Source organism: Calonectris borealis, chromosome Z, assembly GCF_964195595.1.
Source record: "Calonectris borealis chromosome Z, bCalBor7.hap1.2, whole genome shotgun sequence".
NCBI classification, from domain to species: domain Eukaryota; kingdom Metazoa; phylum Chordata; class Aves; order Procellariiformes; family Procellariidae; genus Calonectris; species Calonectris borealis.
Window position 1 is genome coordinate 37,555,009 of NC_134352.1, and position 19,205 is coordinate 37,574,213.

Genomic DNA, 19,205 nt, shown 5'->3' on the forward strand with positions numbered 1-19,205 from the left:
AGCCTGATTGCCTTCTATGATGAAACCACTTCCTCAGTGGGTGAGAGAAGGGTTATGGATGCTATCTACCTTGACTTTAACAAGGCGTTTGGCATGTTCCCTACTAGACAGCTTGGTAAGATACAGTCTGGACATACAGACCATTAGAAGTGGCTCACCTGCCAAGATCAAAGAATGATGTAATGTCAATGGCTTAAAGTCAGACTGTCAGCTGATCACAACTGGAGTTTCCTTGAGGTTTGGGTCTGGTAGTACTATTCAACATCTTTGTAAATGTTCTAGTGGTAGGATTGAAACCTCACTGAGTTTGCAGATGACTTCAAAATGGAAGGAGAGGTAGGTATGTGGGAAGGAGGAACCACCATTCAGAGAGACCTTGACAGGCTGGAAAATTGGGCCAACAAGAACTACATGAGGTTTAATGAAGATAAATATGAAGTCCTGCACCTGGAGTGGAATAATCTTAAGTGGTAGAACAGGCTGGGGACCGACTGGCTGGGGTGTAGCTCTGCTGCAGAGAACCCGAGGGTTCTGGGGGACAGCAAGCTTAACGTGAGCTAGCAGCGTACCGTGGCAGTAAAGAAGGCAAACAGTGTCCTGGACAGCATCAGGAAGAGAACCATCAGCAGATGAAGGCATGTGATTATTCTACTCAGTGCTTGGTAGGCAAGCAGAAGGTGATTAAAGGGTTGGAGATTGCTGACACGGGAGAGAGAACTGGTCTTCTGTGCCCAGCAGATACAGAGAAAAGTACTCTGTTTGCAAAGGTGTATATGGTGACAGAAGAAGAGGCGGTGGGCACAAGTTGCCTTAGGAGAATTCCATCCAGATGAAATAAAGAAATTCTTCAAGGTGAGAAGATTAATTAAGAATTAAACATAGGAATGGTTTTCCCAGAGAAGTGGTGGAATCTCCCTTGCCAGCAGTATCAAAGACTTGAAAGGACACTGGATAACCTAATCTAGGGCTGTGCATTTGACAGAAGGTTGGACCAGATGATCTCCAGAGATTTCTTCCAGTCTAGACTTTTCTGTTATTCTAGCAAATAGGTGATAATCTTTTTTGTTACTTTGTGAAAGATGGTCCAGAATAGTTAATTAATATTTGTGAAGCATTCTGTCTGTTCTATATTGATCAGACTAGACTCATTTTTATTCAGTAATACAATGAGTAGTAGTAGCTCATAGGTATTGATTGATGATCCAAATATCTTGAGCCTGGCTGGGCTGGGAGGTGCAATGGAATTCCTACTGGAATGCATGTGTACTTTGTCTGCAAAGCATAAAAAGTTTTTTCTTTCACGCAGGAAAGAGATTTCAGTAGTGGTTGACTTTGTTTTGGACTGTGATTTGTCAAGCGTATAGCTTTGCACACAGGAAAATGGTAGTTGGAAGCAAAATAAAAATCATTAGTCCATATGGTGACATTAGTATAATCAAATTTAAATTATGCTTTTGTGGTTTTTTAAAGGATTTTTAAGGATATTAACTTGAAGTATGTATCTGTCAGCAGAATAATACTCATAACTTATTTATTACTGTGGTGTATATATTTAACAATCACTAGTTCTATTTAAACAAAGTTTTGCTTGCCTTAGACTTGACACTATCTCTAAATAAATATATTTGTTTCATAGGGTATTGCAGTTTCTGTTCAAAATTGGGAATTAAGTTGTCCTGAATAAAAAGCCTTATTTCTGAAATTATTGGAAATTTGGAGAAAAAATTGTTGGTAAATCTTTCTGAGTTTGAACTTAAGTTGGCTATAGTGTTGTCCTCAAATATGTATGTACAGCTCCCTTTTAGGGTATTCCTAACCTCATAAAAGTTGATTGGGGTTCTGCTAATGATTTCAGCTAAACTTGGATTTCTTGAATGGCTTCTCTGGGAGATGCACACATCTGCCTTTGAGGAAAGATATTTACATGTACCCTAATAGGTGGGTTTTTTGTAGTAGTTATAAGTTAATCTCTAATGTGTGTCATTTGCCTCAGTATTTTCGTTCAGTATCTTAAGTGTCTATTTTTCTGTGTGAAGGAGGAGTGGTATTAATTGACAGTCTGCTTAATTACTTTGTGTGGGTATAAGCTGTGGGTACGTAGCAGTTCTTAATCTTTAATTGGTGAGGTAGTGCATGTTTTGTACTCCTAGTTGAAAGCATTGTAAGTTTCCTTCATAAATTCCTTAACCTGTTTCGTTAGGTTATTAAACATGTTATAGGTGGTGCCTCTGTGCTTTGCAGTTTTCAGTGTTCCTAGTTCTTGCCAACAAGACACAGAGGAATTGAACAGAGTATGCAAAAGAGTATCTTCTGACACTCTCAGATGTCACTTCCTTATTGAAATTTTGGTGTGCTGACAGAATTGGTCTATCTGTGTTTAGCAATATCAAAGGGCAAGCTCAAAATAACATTGCTACGGTAAGAATTTAATACTTCATTCTACCTCAAATGCCTGTGCATGTTGTCACTTCCTTTCCTCTTCTCAGAGAAAAGGCACTTTGGGCACCTTTCGACACTTGGTAGAGTAACTTCACTGTTTAATTTTTGTATCCCAGATTTCTAAAAGACTGGTTTTTTTAATGAAGATATTTATTGAGTAAAGTTAAAATTTTAAGTATGATGTATAAACCATTAAATTTTATGCCTTTTTAGTTTGCAGCTTTTGTGGTGTGTTTTGCAAGTGTGTGTTAAAGCATAGTATAGAACAGTACTGTACAAGAAAATTTCTAGGCTTTTATGGTATTTGGAAAGTGAGGCAGATACAAAGATGTTGGAACAGATTTTTCAAACACAACACTTAGCTTTTCAACAATATATAAATTCTGTTTAGAAAGTGTGTGAAAATACCCAAATAAGGCAAGAGGCATGGGGTCAGAGTAATCTCTATAAAACTTGGTTTCTTTTGGTGTGTTCTCTAAGTTAAATAGCCATCCGTGTCATATAGAAGCATAGGTGGAAAAATTCTGGTGAATAACAGCAATATGCCCGTCTTGCTGGACTGCCCTTGGCTTTCTCAAATAAACATTTTCACTGGCATCATTGTGAAATGCAAGTCAGGCACATGCTGCAAAAACTCTCTAGACTGACAGTGTACAACAGCCAGCCATTGAGTAGCCAAATGTTTAAAAACATGCAAAGAGAGTTAATTGATTACATCAGGGTTTTCATACTTACGGGAAGTAGGATAAAATCTAACTAACCTTTCTATGTTCTTCCAGTATTGGAGGGGGGAAATAAGAAAGTGATGGATCACAATCAAACAGAGATTTTCTTTTGGATTGACAAACCTCAGCAGAAGTGTAGGTAGTATTTAAAACAGCATGCATCTTCCTCACAGTCGTTTCAAGGGTTGATCTGCGCATACCAGTTCATGTACTTGCTGCTCAGCAGACCTCCAAAAGGCTGCTGTTTGTACTGGTATTTTGCAAACAGGACTGTTCACTGGAAGTCTGCAGGAAAGTTCTCTCCTACCAGTTTGCTTCGTAAAGTGATGCTTCTGTGAATTAAGTTGATTCAAGAAGAGTTTCCTCACAAGTGGAGAGTACCTGTCTTAATCCTAACGTAGCTGTAGGAGGAAGTGGCTGATTGCACCGTGAATGTACTCTTTCACTGTTGCAGTTCTCTTTTGTCCTGTACTAACAGCTAGTAATCTGAAAATGGCACTGCATAGTCTTTAAAAGGGAGTTTGTAAAGTGCTGAGAACAGGGAGGTGAAAATTGGAGAGCATGACCCCTAGGATTGCAGTTAGTTTTGACTAGCTTTTGCTATGTTTCTGAGTGGATGAGAATCAATTAGTGGGACCGAGCATCAAGATGCCAGAATGCGTAATACAGAGAAAACAGTGATTCGTGCTTCAGTACAAAGCGGATGGATGTGGGGACGTAATTCCAGTGTACAATCAAGTCTGCAACAGTTAGTTTGCCTCAACTCGCTGGTAGCTCAGGTTCTCCCCCTCTTACATCTTTGGGCAGGAGGGCTTAGAGAGCGCTGCGTTCAGTGTGGTGTGGAGTCACGGACCCACAGTACAGCCCCTGGCGTCTGTTGGGAGTGGATGTGGGGAAGCAAATAGGCCAAACGTGTCCGCAGATTTCGGCTGCGGCCCATGGGAAAGTTCCAGAGGTTCCGTCTGTGAGAGTTTTTGTGGTTTTGAAAAGCTTAGCTACTTTGTTGCTCTCAGCAGTTGAGCAAATACTATTTTCAGATACTTTAAAGTAGTAAACTTGGGGTGAGAGGAGGGATCTTTGATTTCAGTAGCTGAGAGAGTGGAAGTCTCTGGTTGAACCTGCACTCTCCTTCATGGCTGTCTTCAGAAACTTAACCTTTCCTGTTCTGACTTGAGAACAGATTGCGAAGAAACACGTGAATAGTTCTCTGCTATGTGGGTCAAGGAATTCTTCAAGAATTCTTTGATCAGTGGTTGAATCTTATAACAGGAACAAAAGTATTAAGTCGGTGGCAGCTCCATCTCCTGTGAACCAGAGGATGCCAAGGCGCGTGTTCTGTTGGAGTGCAGCAAATGGTTTCTGCCTAAAAGTCTTCTCTCTGAAAAAGCTTCAGTTACTGTTATTATGCTTTGGAGGGCTAAAATAGGAAAGGGTTAGGAAAAGAACTTTTTCCATTTCCTTGACAGTTATAAGGGAGAAATATTTAAAAAGGGAAACGTAAGATTACAGAAGTTGGTTAAGGCACTAAGATCAGCTATTGTACTAGAAATTTTTTTACAGTACTCAAAATCATTAACTTTAAATTAGCAGCTACCTTTTAATCCATTCTACAAAAGTTTTTGTTGAAAATGTAATATATTTCTGTAAATACCTTCAAGGAAATGCATATTCTAAATGAAGGAAGAAGTCTGCAGTTTGTGTATGTTTTTTTTTTTTTTTAAGAAGGGTTGGGTTTTTTTGTGTTGAGTCCATTTTTTTAATGAGTCTGAATAAATCAAAATCTGAAAATTGCCTTAGTCTTATCTTGACAGTAGGTTTTCTTAACAGTAATACTAGAGGTATTTTTTAGGTTCAGTGCCTCTCTTTTGAAGTTTTCTTTATGTACTTTTCAAGGGTATGCCCAGTGAGCAGGATTTCAGTGTGTGGAAGTTTTGAGTCACATTGCACAGCCGTACAGTTTTCTTGTTCATAAAGCACACATTTTCTTGTTGTTCTTATATAGGCAATGATTTGGACAGACTTGTAGAAGCTAGACCCAGGCATTAACTGATATCAGAGAAGTGATATTTTTTCATTTGCACACTTGCTGATATAACTTTTAAAACAGGTTTTGTCATCAAGTTTCATGAAGCTCCTTTTAGCTACAGAACCCTGTACATAAATGCGTTTGTGAAAGTTGCTTGTGGTTTTATATGATTTAGAGTTCTATCCAGATTTATGGATGCAAATTTTGTTTGCTTTTCAGGTTCCTGGCAAGATTTCTGTATACGTTGATTGTGAATTACTAAGGTAGCAATTGCAATTTTGCTGCAGTGCAGACTTGACCACAGTAATTCCTGTTTTATACTGCCTGCTCAACTGGCCTGTCATACTGTCTTCAGTGGGGGCGTACCCTAGAAGGTTGTTTGAAAGCTTTCGGCAAGGTGTCTGATAGCGTAAATTAAACTTAAAGGAAACATGCAAATGCAGTCAGGAATGATGCTTCATTGTTTTTATATTGACATGTATAGAAGCAGAACAAAAGTCTTAGTGAAATGAGGAGCTTTGCTATGATGGAAGTAGAAGGGGAGATGTAGAGCTGCTTTATTGGGCATGTTAGCTTAAAACAGCAGCTGGATGTCTATCAGAAAATGTCAGACTGAGATACTGATTTTCACAGAGCTAGACTAGAGTTGTGGATTTTAACTAATGCTGTCAATAAAAGTATATCCAAAACTATGTTTGATCAAGACTCTCTAGCATGAGTTAAGTCCAGAAAGGTAAAAGGGGGAGCCGATGACTGCTTAATTTAAAATTCAGAGTTACAATCTTAACTTAATTTGAGTCCGGGGCATTTTCCTGAACGGGTAGTATTTTGATTCTCAGGGCAGAGAAACATAAAACTGTTTTTTGCATTGGTTATATCCCTTGTTTAGCCTTTTTAGACATATACCAAGAGACTAACTTTACAGGTTCATTTTTACCAAATGGAAAAAATATGCACTAAGTTCCAGTGGGAATGTTGTACTTCTTTGGAGAGTAAATGTGTATATGCAGATTTTGTCTTTTTCATGTATTCTTCCTCTATAAGAAGAATGGACTTTCCGTCTTACTCTGTATTTAGCTATTATTATTACTGTCTATTATTATGATGATTATTATTATTATTACTGTCTGTTTCTCTTTTTCTTTACACATTCATGAGAGAAAATGTCGGTTTTGCATATCAGTGAATTTTTAAAAACACTTTTGTAACCATCTCTAGTTACAGTGTGCTTTTTAAACAGAATTATTTTCATATATTCATGAAGAAATAGATAAAAAATTCCAAGTTTTAGCATTTTTTGGAAGAATGAAAAATATGGTATATAACTTATTCAAAAATACATTTCAGTAAAGTGAGTTGAAAAATGTACTAGGTCTGGGGTAGAATTTTTTATTTAGATAAATATAGCCTGTTAATGTAAAAACATGCACCCTAGGAATTTTATGATCTACCAATAAAAGAATAACAAGAGCACAATATGAAAAACACATATTCGTCAGACTTTGTGACACAGTTGGGAAAATAAAGAGTATATGTCAGATGAAATATTAGCATTGTTCATAAACTATTTTAATATGAGAAGAAGAAGTGTCACTGGGAAGAATATACTTAGTGAAAATGTGGTGGTGGGTAATTTGATTTTTTTTGTTGTTTTGTTTTGGTTTTTTTTTGTTTTTCCTTGATAAACAGTCCATGTTTTCCTTGAAATCTGTGGCAAATGAATGTGACCAATTTGAACTGTCCTTGTCTTGAAGTAGACTTAAATTTTTTTGGAATACAGGAGTATTTTACTTCTGAAAATGTATTTACTTTACTGTATACAGCTTGCTAACGTATATGTGAAATGTCGCTTACAGGTGCTGACCTTAAAGAAAGAGCAAAAATGCACTCAAGTGAAGTTAGTTCTTTTGTCTCAAAAGCAAGAGCAACTATTAATGATATGGGTACGTAACCTCTCCCTTGAACAATGATATTTTAACTGTAACCTGAGAAGAGTTAGATCAGAGGAATGACATAAATGTTCATGATTAATTCTTGACAGGTAGTAGGATATCCACAACTATTTGTATTGGTAAATACGAATTATGGTGCCTTACTACTTTTAAAATGTTCCTAATCAAGTTGGACTTTTTTTTAGAATGCTAGAAAAAGCTAGATGTCAACTGAAACAGAGGTGATTTGCCCTGCTGTTTTCATAAAGGATGGATTGTTCTGTGATATGCAAGTATTTTAGAATTTAATTTTTACTATTGCATTCTTGTCGTTGGTATAATTAATACAATCTTTAATAGATTTTAGAAACATGTTAAACAATAGCTGTTGATAGAAAGTTAGCTACTAAGGCCCTTTGTTTAATATGCACTTTTTCTGGTGTAGTAAAATCTGTTAATAGTTCAGGATTTTAATTGACTTGTACGAGTTTTTAAGAATAGTAATTTCTCTGTAAATTTTACATTATGAATTCACCATCAAATCATTATGTTTCTACATCTCTGCTGATCAGTTTTGATTGTTTTTCAACAGGGCATTGCTGATATGTTTTGCCAAAAAGAGAACTCAAGTATACCAAGTTTGAAGCAATTAATTTTATAGATTTGATTTACATATGCAACATACTTTGTCACTTGAAATTTTGGCACAAAATTCTGAAGAATAAATTGTTTCTCAGAGGGTGTTTTTAGATGCATTTCTGTAATACCATTGGGTCAGATTTTGGTTTTGCAGAATGTTATGAATGTAAACCAGTATGTTTTTGCAGGTAAATGATAGACTACTGAAGAATGAGTCTTTGATTAGCTACTTCATGGAGATACTTGTGTCCTTGAATTAATGTTTTGTCTTTGAAGCAGATCCTCAAGGCTCTTTAAATAAATAAAATCAGTAAAATATCTAGAAGTGAATAGATCATTCATTTCCTGCACCTGATACTGTATTTCATGCTGGCGTTTGTCCTTTTATTGGAATGCAGAGCAAGAGGCAACAAGTTGTTCCATTTAGTTGCTTTGTAAGATTTTTGGGAGATTTCCTTAGCTCTAAGTAATAATTTTCCACCCTTTCTTGGATTGAAGTTACTGGAAATACTGCTACTAATGTTTAAATAGGGGCAATTGGTTTTAAGATTTTCCTATGATCAGGAAATAGTTTTAAAAAATTTGATTATTTTTAATCTTTTAAGTGAGAAAATTCCTAAAGTCTAAAGAAATATTTGGATTTGGTATTCTGCACTGAATGACTGGGAAATATACAGAGTGATTTGATGCTTTGTTTTGCTTCAGAGTTTAAAAGACTTTAAGACAAATGTTTGATTGTCTTCAACTTCGTTAAGGTTCCTGTGAGAGTGTTTAACTACTGAATATGTAAGCAAATTTTCAGTGTTATCTAAAAGCTTTACAGTGGATCATTATGCTAACAGTGAAGTTTAGGAAATCAGTATGAGTGCTTTCATTCATTGATCTCTACTCTCTTTCTCAAGAAAGAAGCGTGAAATTGTGAGTAAGTGGAATTAATATTTGAGAATCTAGGTCACTGAAGTACCTAAATAGGAAGGTTTGTTGAGGGGATGTAGTAACAGCAATTAGACATGCTGCAGGTTGGAAAAGAGAAAGAATTTGAACATAGCCCTCACCCGATATTTTAACAAAACTTTTGCTTAGGTTGGGTGAGTGTCTCTCTCCCCTCCCCCTTCTCCCCCTCTTTCTCCCCCTTCTCCCTCCCTCCTTCCCTCACTCCTTACTCCCTCCCTCCCCCCATTTTGCCATTTCTGCTTTAAAACACTAAACAAAACAGTCACTAGAAGGTTCTTCAATGGTTGCATGATATTTGGCCATCTCCCAGTTCATTTTTTAAAGGCTTTTTTACAAGATTAGAGAAGAATATTGAGGTATCACTTCTAATGTTATTGGTCAATTTTCATATCATACATGTTTGGACATGCATATTTATAAGTAGCTTTTATTTTTCAGTATTCCCTATACTGAGGGAATACACTATATACATATTTGAGGCATTGTTGTTTGTGAACACATTATGCCAATGGTAGATGTATTTATAGGATGGATCTAACATTTTTCTGAAGGGTCTTTGCAGAGCAATTTAAAATGTGGTTCCCTACATCAAGAACTGATAGAGAATATAAAAAAGTGGATTTTATAAATGAGATTAGATTAGATGGGTGCACAAGGTGTCATGTTGTGTGATGAAGTGAATATTAATTTTGTAGCAAGTCAGAAGTTCTCAGTTCTTCTTTTTTTCTTCTGAAGAAGTGATCTAGCATTACAGAACATAATTTTTGTAGAACTAATGGGACGTTGTGTTTGCATTTCATTACTGCAGTGAATCTGTATATTGAAAATAATAATGATATTTTTCCTGCCCAGCAACAACCAGAATATTGTGAGATGGTTAAAGAGAGGAAACAATTTTCAAATTATTATTTGCCACTGCAGAATGCTATATAGCCAGGGAACAATATTTCCAATTTCCCACTTTGTTCTTTTTCTGTCCAAGTTGAATGCTGTAATCTTATTTAAAATGTGTTCTACTTTTTGCTCTTCAGAAATAGGTCATGTTTTGATAATTGCGATTGTGTTCAGATGTGTGACCCTGTAAGGAGATGCTTCTTTTTAATAGTATTTCAGGAAGAAGACCATTAAGTTATCTTTGTAGACAAAATACATGAAAGGTTAATTACATCTGGAAAAAATGGATAAACTTAGCTTTTCAGAATTGACATGCTTTGGCTTTCTTTAGTTCCTGTTAATTTCATTACGTTTAAAATCCTTATGCTAAAAAGCTGTAGTATCATTTTGGAATACAGCTACAGAAGAGAATTTTCTGGAAATTAAAAGCATACTGCACTTGTTTTTATGGGATTAATTTATAACTTCTTGCTAAATTTGGGTGAAGTATTAAGACTGCAGTAAATATGGTTTAAAAATAAGCACTTAAAGAGCTGAAAAAAATTGTACTGAGCCGTTAGTTGCAGTTCTTAGAGCTTTAAGTTGAGAGGGGGGAAAAATCAAAAGAGCCTCTATTTTTAGCAGTGGTTGCCTTTTCTAAAATTATACTAGAATTGTGGGGGTTTGTTTGTTGTTTGGGTTTTTTTAATAGTAAGACTACATATCCATTACTATATTGTGCCTTGAGGCTCTTTGTTACTGATGTAAGGCTGGCTTTACCCTCAAAAAACTAGGAGAGAAAAGCATTAATAGATCTCTTGCAACCATGCACAACAAAACAGGCCTCACTAAATGAAATCAAATGTGACTGCCTCCCAGAAACCTTGTTTTTGATGCCTTGGGGAAAAAAAAAAAGCCATCATTGTGGATCAGATCTTCAGCATATATTTTATGGTATGACTCCCATTAAGTCCATGTTCTTTATATTGGCTGTGGGGTCTGGGCTGTGATATTACCATTGTATATATGGTATATATACATCTATATATATATCTCTGTATATATATCTGTTGGGATTCCAGTTGCAAAACAAACTGAGGCTATGTATGGATCTGAATGCAGTAACCACTCTCCTCCAGAAAAACACCTTGTTTAACAGAAAGAAAGAGTGAAGCTGCAGAAAGAATTTGAACTCGGCAAATACTTGTAGTTACCCAGAGTGACATTTGGCCCCAACCTCTAATAAGTGAGAAGCACCATTGGTTAGCAAAGCTCTTCCGAAGAACATAGGCGTAACTACCTAAATCCCACAAATGGGGAAAAAAAATTAGAGACTGACTTTCTTGGTTACTTATTAAAATCAAAGTTAAAGTGTGGTCAGGCTTGATTTTCATGTCACATTTGGAGGCAAAACACCTTACTCATGGCCTGATGGAACCTAGATCTGAACTAAGCTAAGGAAGAAATTTTTAATAAAATACTAATTTTACTTGTTTTCTGTTGGACATGTTCTGTTCTAAGAAACCTTATAGTGCTTTGCTTAAGGCGTCTGATTAGTTTTGATGCATAAGTTGTGATATAACTTTAATAAGTATTTGGTAACCTTGGTTAGACTAATTTTCACAGATGTGGTGAGTTTTGACATAATCCAATTCAAATGAAATCATCCTGAAATACAATCCAAGACTGCTAGCATTCTGAAAGCACCTTGCAGTCAGTTACTTGCATTTGTTTTTTTATTGTCTGCTTTTTATTTTATTCAAAGCAGATACAACTTTATATTTACAGATTTATGTTTTCTTCCTCCTTAGCAAATTTCTGTCATTCTGGCTTCTCTCAGTCATCACCAAACTTTCAATTTACTAAAAGCGTGCTCTTGTTCATCCTTTAGGTGAACAGTCTCTTCTTCAAGAAGTTCCTTTTTTTACTATTGAAGATCATGCATCTTTGGAAATTCTTAGGTTGTGCCACATTATATGCTACAGTTTGCTTCTGGATGCAAGCTGTCAAAACTTGATCTTAGAGGTCCCAAGAGTGGGATCAGGACTATGTAAGTTTCACTTGATTTCTGGTCTGTTAACTGCCATCCCACCTTCCCATTGTAAAGTTTCAAAAATAGGCAAGAATGATCATTGAGGTCAGTGCAGTGCCTTATTTTGCTATTTGAGTTTCTAGGGCTTCTGTGGAGCTTTGGTTAACATTAAAAATCCTGGTTTAGTAATGAACACTCCAGACCCGATTATTACTCCGAGAAGTGACTGCTCATGTAACATTGACCAAATCCGTCAGTGGGCAGCAAAGATGGAATGCTCTAGTTTGGAAATCCAGTGAGAAGAACTGTGGGTTTCTCTCTTAGGGAAGAGCAGATACAGGGTATAACTTGAAAAAGCATTCATTGGGAAGCTGAATGAAATATCACAGGTAGCTATCAAATTTGAAAAAGGACAAATTTACAGCTAGCAGTACTGTGCTTAGCAGCCATCCTTAGGCATCATGGTCTCTCTATGTTGCTGACACTGTGAAAGGGAGATTTTGGCACAGTATTTCTTTTGCTGTGTTATGTTTTTGCCTGTTCAGTTAAGTGTAGAATATAGCTAATACAATCCAAGACTGCTAGCATTCTGAACGCGTTGCTGAGCTCTTGGTTGTTTTCCAGTAGTAGATTTACTGCTTCTTTTAACATTGAATTAATTTAAGATACCCTTTGACTAAGTATTGTCTGTTTCCTAAATAGACAGTACTGTCCTTGCAGGGCTGAAATTATGGGCTTTGTCAAATTGCATTGGATTGTTTTTAATTAAAAAACACAATGCTAAACTCTGTGTCATTATAGAGGCAACATTAAACTTGTCTACCAAGATGTTTATTAGCTATTTATATGACAGCATTGCTTCCACAATTGCCAAGACACTTTTTTCCCCATAATAATAACTTTCTAAAAACTGTTACAAAAAAAGATGCAGAAACAGAGGACCTGAATATTAGAATGAGCTGATTGTCCTTTCCTATAGATCTGAAGATTAGGGAAGGAGGTGGCTTTGCATTACTGATTCATTACTTTGATCCCTGGCACTGCTGTACAGCCTTGACAAAAATTAACATAGACTCAGCTGTAGTTTAGTTTTCCTTCTGGTAGTAATTCCGAATGCTGTTCTGTGAGGAAAAGAGACTGTGCTCTGGACATGGCTCTTTAATTTTCCTCCCACAAAAAGTAACTGTACCAAAAGAAACGTGCTACTTGCTCAAATGGTTTATTGAGGTCAACATAGCCAGTTTGCACATTGACTGTTAAAACAGGCCTCCAGTACTCCGGTATGACTTGCTGTCCACGGCTTCTGTTCCTTCCCTAGGGAGCAACATTATGTATGTTTGATGCGTTGGGAAACTCGGTACCCTTTGCTCACCCTGTTCAGGTTTGAAATTGCATGTTTCAATCCCTGAATGAGAAGAAATAGTTTGTTAGCTCTTTTGCCTGTCTCAGTCCCTGGCTCAGTTCCTAGAACCAATTGGTATTCAAAGGGCAGCGCCTCCTGGCATGGTACCTAAAGTATTATGCTGCTTTTCTATCGAAGAAATCCTAAGCTTATTGCTTGGGCCCAGCAGTAGCCTTTGACTTCAGAATAGCATGTTCAAGTCTTGTATTGAACACAGCTTTTGCCTAGGTATGCGCTGCTTTGATGATGTTACTGAGCTAGTTTATAAAAAAATAAGAAATTATGCTTACTGTGAAACATTAGGGAGTATTCCCTCTGTAGTGTTCAATGAATGACTTAATATATCAAGCTAATCTAGAGATAAAGATATTTTAGGACTAGACTGGGAAATGTAGGTATATGGAATACTGCTGAAAATAGATACAGGAGAAAAATTCTAGAAATGGTCACGGTCTGTGGCATTTTCTTTCTATTGTGGCAAACAAGAATGCTACTGGTACTACAGTATGGGTTATCTTCATACTGTAAATCAAACAAGTAGACAATAAAAAAATGAAAAACTTGTCCCATTGGATTCTCTTAGCTATTAGGGATTATAGTTGTGCTGTTTGAATTTTATTTTGTGTGCTCTCTAAGAAAGAAAAAAACTTACATAGAAGTAGCATGTAAAAATGTAATTGAAATCATTTATCCTTGGCATTATCCTTTTGTTTTGTAAATTCAGTGCTTGAATATGTGCTATGCTATTTGTGTGAGTAATAAGTTCTTAAATGTACTTAATAAGGATAAGAAATATAAGAAATAATTTTCTTTTTTCTTATATCCAAAGCTTTTCTTCATTTGCACAGAAAGTAGATTGTGTCATCTAGGGTTTACTTCATTATTGTTTTACTGAGGGCAGAATAAGACTACAAGAAGAAGCATCAGTAAATGTGAAGAAACTGAGGAATCTGTTTTTCAAACTGAAGTGTATCACTGAAGATGAATGAAATATCCAAACTATTTTATATAGTACAAAAAGAAAATCATGGGAGTGTTGGCTACAGAAGACTGTAGCTGAAGAGATTGATTAAAACACCTCTTTCATTCCATTAGTTTCCCAGCTTTTGCTCCTATTATCAAGAATATAAAACTGTCCCTATTACCTACCAATAATAAAGTACCAAATAGAAAATTTTAAAATTAAGAACATAATATTCCTATATTAAGTATTTTTTGTCAATTCAAAAATATTTTTTCTAGGTCATTGATGAGGGTGAGTGATCACTGGAGGAAGCCAGGAAATTAATGGGATTGAGGGCAATGCCTTAAGAAAACCGTTTAGCTACTGTCATAATGAAGGGAAGATAAACTTTACTAATATCTTTTGCTTAACAATCAACAAGTAAGCAATGTGCAGTAACCGTTTTCATTAAAAAGCAAAATTTCTTTACAAGTACTAAAAAATTATGCAGCTCTTTCTTGCTACCGATCATCTGCCTGAACTTTGAAGGTGTTAAAGGAAAGATAATAATGTTCAAATAAATCTATCAACAGTAGCAGTTTATTAAGCTTCTTATCCGAAGCACAGGAATTGGAGGGTAGCTGAAAGCCTTTCACAGTTGTAACTATCAAATGTATGGAAAAGAATTGTGTGTATCCAAATGCACATGTAGACCGTTCAGACTTAAAAGCGTGGTCATGTTTTGCAGATGGAGATATTTTTAAAATATATGTAAATATATGTTATTCTGAGTAACTGCTTTTTCATTCTTTTTGCAATTATGACAGGTAAAGCTTTGTGGCATTTCATTACTTGCCTTGCACAAAACCAGTTTGACCAATCTTCTTTGCTTCAAGTTCATATAGGAAGATTTGACAGTCTCTGTTAGCCACTTTTGTATGTTGCTACATACATTGGTTGGTTTTCATAGTGTTATAGAATGGATGAAAGTGCTTGTTGAAATATTTGGTTTCTGTTAGCTTTTTTCCCCATAGAAAAGCTTTTTTTGGTGGTGCTGCTTGCAATTGAAAAGGCATGCAAACTATTGTAGTAACTGACTTGATAGCAGATTTTACCAGGCAAGGTAAATGCCTGAAACACAACTGACATTGCTGTCTAAGTGCAAAGCTCGTATGCCATCATAGTGTTATTATTGTTCTTCAGGAAAAGATCCCAAAAGATGAAATCAAGATACAGTATTGTGTTGCAATTATTTTTCTGATTTCCTGTGACATTAATTAACTTATGTGAAAGTGTAATTTTATTATTAAAATGTTCCTAATATAAAGAATATTTCAGTTATCATAATTGCCCTGGGACTGCCTCTACTTGCCACTCAAGGGGGAAAAAATCTTAATTTTACGCTCAAGAGCAACATCACCAAGAGAGATCAAAAATCTGGGTAGTGAACAGGTGGAAGAGAAGTCTATTCTGAGTTACAAGATATGAATATTTACCTATAAACTTAATTATTTTAAAACCAAATTAAAAATCCATTCCCAGTTATTATAGCAAGCTAGCATGTAGTTTTAAATAATCACTAATGCCAATGCAAAACTCCTGCTTACATCTGTGGCCTTTTGAAAACTCTTTCCTAACTTGTAGTCAAAAAACTTGCAGATTCTGGGTTGGTAAAGAAACTCTGTAAAGTAACAGATCTTGAAGCTTTCTTTCAACATTGCCAGTGTAGGAATCGGCCTATAGACTTGCAGTATTATGTGGTTTTAAACTACTGTTAGTTGAAATAGTCACTGAAGATAAATAGGATGTAAATAAGTACATTGTTTTGTAATAATAAACCCCAAATTTATAATTCTTTATTTGACATTTTCACTCTATGATGTGACTTTTATTTCTTCTTTCTTGCTTTCCTAATGGCTGACCCATCAATAATGCAATCTACAAATATGTGTTTAGTTTTGTTTAGACATTTTTGGGACATGTGACCATTCTTTTTATAAATTAATGAATGATGGGACAGAGTGTACCCTCAGCAAATTTGCTGCTGATATAAAAGCGGCAGGAGTAGCTGATGCACCAGAGGGTTGTGCCGTCATTCAGAGGGACCTCAGCAAGCTGGAGAAATAGGCTGACAGGAACCTCGTTAAGTTCAACAAAGGAAGGTGCGAGGTCCTGCACTTGGGGAGAAACAACCTCATGCATTAGTACATGCTGGGGAGAACGATCTGGAAAGCAGCTTTGCAGAAGAGACCTTACAGGTCCTGGTGGACACCAAGTTGAACAAGAGACAGCACTGTGCCCTTGTGGCAAAGAATGCTGATGGTATCCTGGTCTGCATTAGGAGGAGTGCTGCCAATAGGTGGAAGGAGGTGATCCTTCCTCTCTCCTCAGCACTGGGGAGGCCACTGCTGGAGTACTGTCCCCAGTTCTGGGCTCCCCAGTACAAGAGAGAGATGGAGCTACTGGAAGAGTCCAGTGAAGGGCCATGAAGATGATGAATGGACTGGAGCATCTCTCCTGTGAGGAAAGGCTAAGCAAGCTAGGACTGTTCAGCCTGGAGAAGAGAAGGCTCAGGAGGTGATCTCATCAACATATATAAATACCTAAAGGGGAGGGTGTTAAGAAGATGAAGCTAGACTATCTCCAGTGGTGCCCAGCGACAGGACCAGAGGCAACGGGCACAAACAGGAACACGGGAGGTTCCTCCTGAACATCAGGAGACGCTTACTGTGAGGGTGACCGAGCACTGGCACAGGTTACCCAGGGAGGTTGTGGAGTCTCCCTCCTTGGAGATCTTCAAAAGCCATTTGGACATGAGCTTGAGCAGCTTGCTCCAGGTGATACAGCTTTAGCAGGGGGGTTGGACAAGGTGACCTCCAGAGGTCTCTTCCAACCTCAGCCATTCTGTGATTTACAGGTTTGTCCTGGTTTCGGCTGGGATAGGGTTAAATTTCTTCCTAGTGCTGTGTTTTGGATTTAGTGTGAGGAGAATGTTGATAACACACTGATGTTTTCAGTTGTTGCTAAGTGCCCTCCTAGTCCAAGGACAGCTCCTGTGCCTACTGACTGAGCTAGGTGCACAAGGTGGGAGGGAACATAATCAGGACAGCCAGCCCAGCTGGCTAATGGGGTATTCCATACCATGTGATGTCATGCTCAGTATATGAAGGGTAGGCGTGATCCAGGAAGTACCGATCGCTACTTGGTTATCGGTCAGCGCGGGTGGTGAGCAATTGCATTGTGCATCAGTCATTTTTGTATATTCTATCATCATCATCATTATTATTATTATTATTATTATTTTTCCCTTTTCTGTTCTATTAAACTGTCTTTATCTCAACCCACGAGTTTTTCTCACTCTTACCCTTCCGATTCTCTCCCCGTCCCACTGGGGGGGACTGAGTGAGCGGCTGCGTGGTATTTGGCTGCTTGTCAGGTTAAACCATGACAAGGTTTCTCACATGCTGCAGGTGTATGTAGGCAGATATTTGCCATGCTTTCTTAATCTGCTTGAGTTAGATAATTGTGGAACTTTTTATATACCCCTCAATTTATAGCATGCTTTCCTCCAGTAATCTATGTAATACAGCACGCAGGATATTTTTAGACAATTTATCCTTCTTGCGTTATGTTTTATGAAATCCATTATTCAAAAGGAAAAATGAGCTGCTAGAAATGCCCCCTGAAGTTGCTTGTCCTAGTAAGCTGTGCAGTAATCAACATCATTTGTCAGATAATCAGAAACGCACATGTGGAATAAATAGCTTGGACAATCTATTTGTCCATTGTGTGGGAACTCAGTTGTGCTGCCATGTAAATTTGAATTCTCTTACTACTTCTGTCTTAGTTGGAGACTCACAGCTTTTGAGGGAAATAGAGCGCTTTCACTACTTTCTTTTCCATCAGTACTGGGAAAGAATTCTTAGACCATTGGCTGTCTGTTGATAATTAAAGAGAAATAGGACGGAATACTACAGGTGTTCTTCAGGTTGATTGTTTGAAACTGCTGTCAAGCTACAAATGTATGGTTCTTATAGAAAGATCATTGGCACATGAACAGCCTAGATCTCAAAATCTTGTGCCTAGCTTGAGAATGTTTCTTCTTTTTGTATGAATATGTGGTGCAGTTGCTAACAGAAAATACTACAGGTGTAGATTTACTTAGCAAGCGAGGAAGCCACTCTTAGGAGGTTGGTCTCTTTGGATTTGATACATTCTAAATCAGTAACTCTTTTTATGGGTATCATGTATTTTAAGTTAATCAATCTGGACAAGTGGTGTAGGTTGACCAGGAACACAAATCACAAAGTCTGGAATTCTGGATAACCGTATTATTCTTCCTCTGTCTATTTCAGGAACTCTCAGTAAAGGGACCAGTAATAGTGATAGGTCTTCCTTTGAGCCCTTGAACATTGTCTAAAGAATGTGTTTATTGCCTGTTATGTAAAATCTACTGTATGTAATGTTTCATAATGGCAAGACTACTTTAATGTATAAAATGTTGCCATTTTGTTTTTACTGTATGTATTTATGCATTCTTCATACTTCTTCCTTCCTTCTTTGTCAATATTTGTGGAAAGTAGATTCTTCCTAGTTGATCAGACCATTTCATTGTCTGTCAATAGTGAGAAAGTGAGGTTGTGCAGGAATAGAAAAAGGCTGCTTGATAGTTACTAAGAAAGTATCAAGTGTAATTCAGTTTCCTCTCAGATACTATCTTACATATCTGTAATTTTATAAGAACTTTTTTAATGAATTAGTCAGAGGACTAAAGAGTCACATACGATTCAGGTTAATGGAATCCAGGCAACTTCTACTTTCTATTTGGGGAATGTCGGTGTCTGCAATATATGAATCAGCCGTGTGGGCTTTGTGACACACATCTGAGAAACTATTTCTTGGTCAAATCCTCCAGACCTGGTGCCTGTATTCATATGCTTGTGTTTCATTCATCGTATAATCATCTCTAAGCAGAAGGGAAATCCCTTATTAGTCACCAGCAGTGGACATCATGTGGAAAGTCACTTAAAGATGAAATAACAATTACCTGCTTCAAAACAGTTGTGATTCTTTGAGATTGCTTCCCACATATTACATGTGTTTTTATGAGCTTAAATGCAGTCCTCCTCTTGTGATATTCTGTACTGGTGACAAAATTGTGGGAGTGTTTAGCTTACTTTACTCTTTATGTCTGTCAGTAATGGAGAGTCACAGGAAAGCAGGAGGCATCCCAAGACTACA

At 36.9% G+C, this 19,205-nt stretch overlaps 1 protein-coding gene across 3 annotated transcripts in view; it reads left to right on the forward strand.

The window, feature by feature from the left end:
- Positions 1-19,205, forward strand: part of AUH (AU RNA binding methylglutaconyl-CoA hydratase) — a 111,095-nt gene that overhangs the window by 27,534 nt on the left and 64,356 nt on the right. For all 3 annotated transcript variants that reach the window (XM_075137402.1, XM_075137403.1, XM_075137404.1), the window contains one exon: positions 7,047-7,133. In XM_075137402.1, the coding sequence (XP_074993503.1) occupies positions 7,047-7,133 (87 nt within the window). The remainder of the gene's footprint in view (positions 1-7,046; positions 7,134-19,205) is intronic.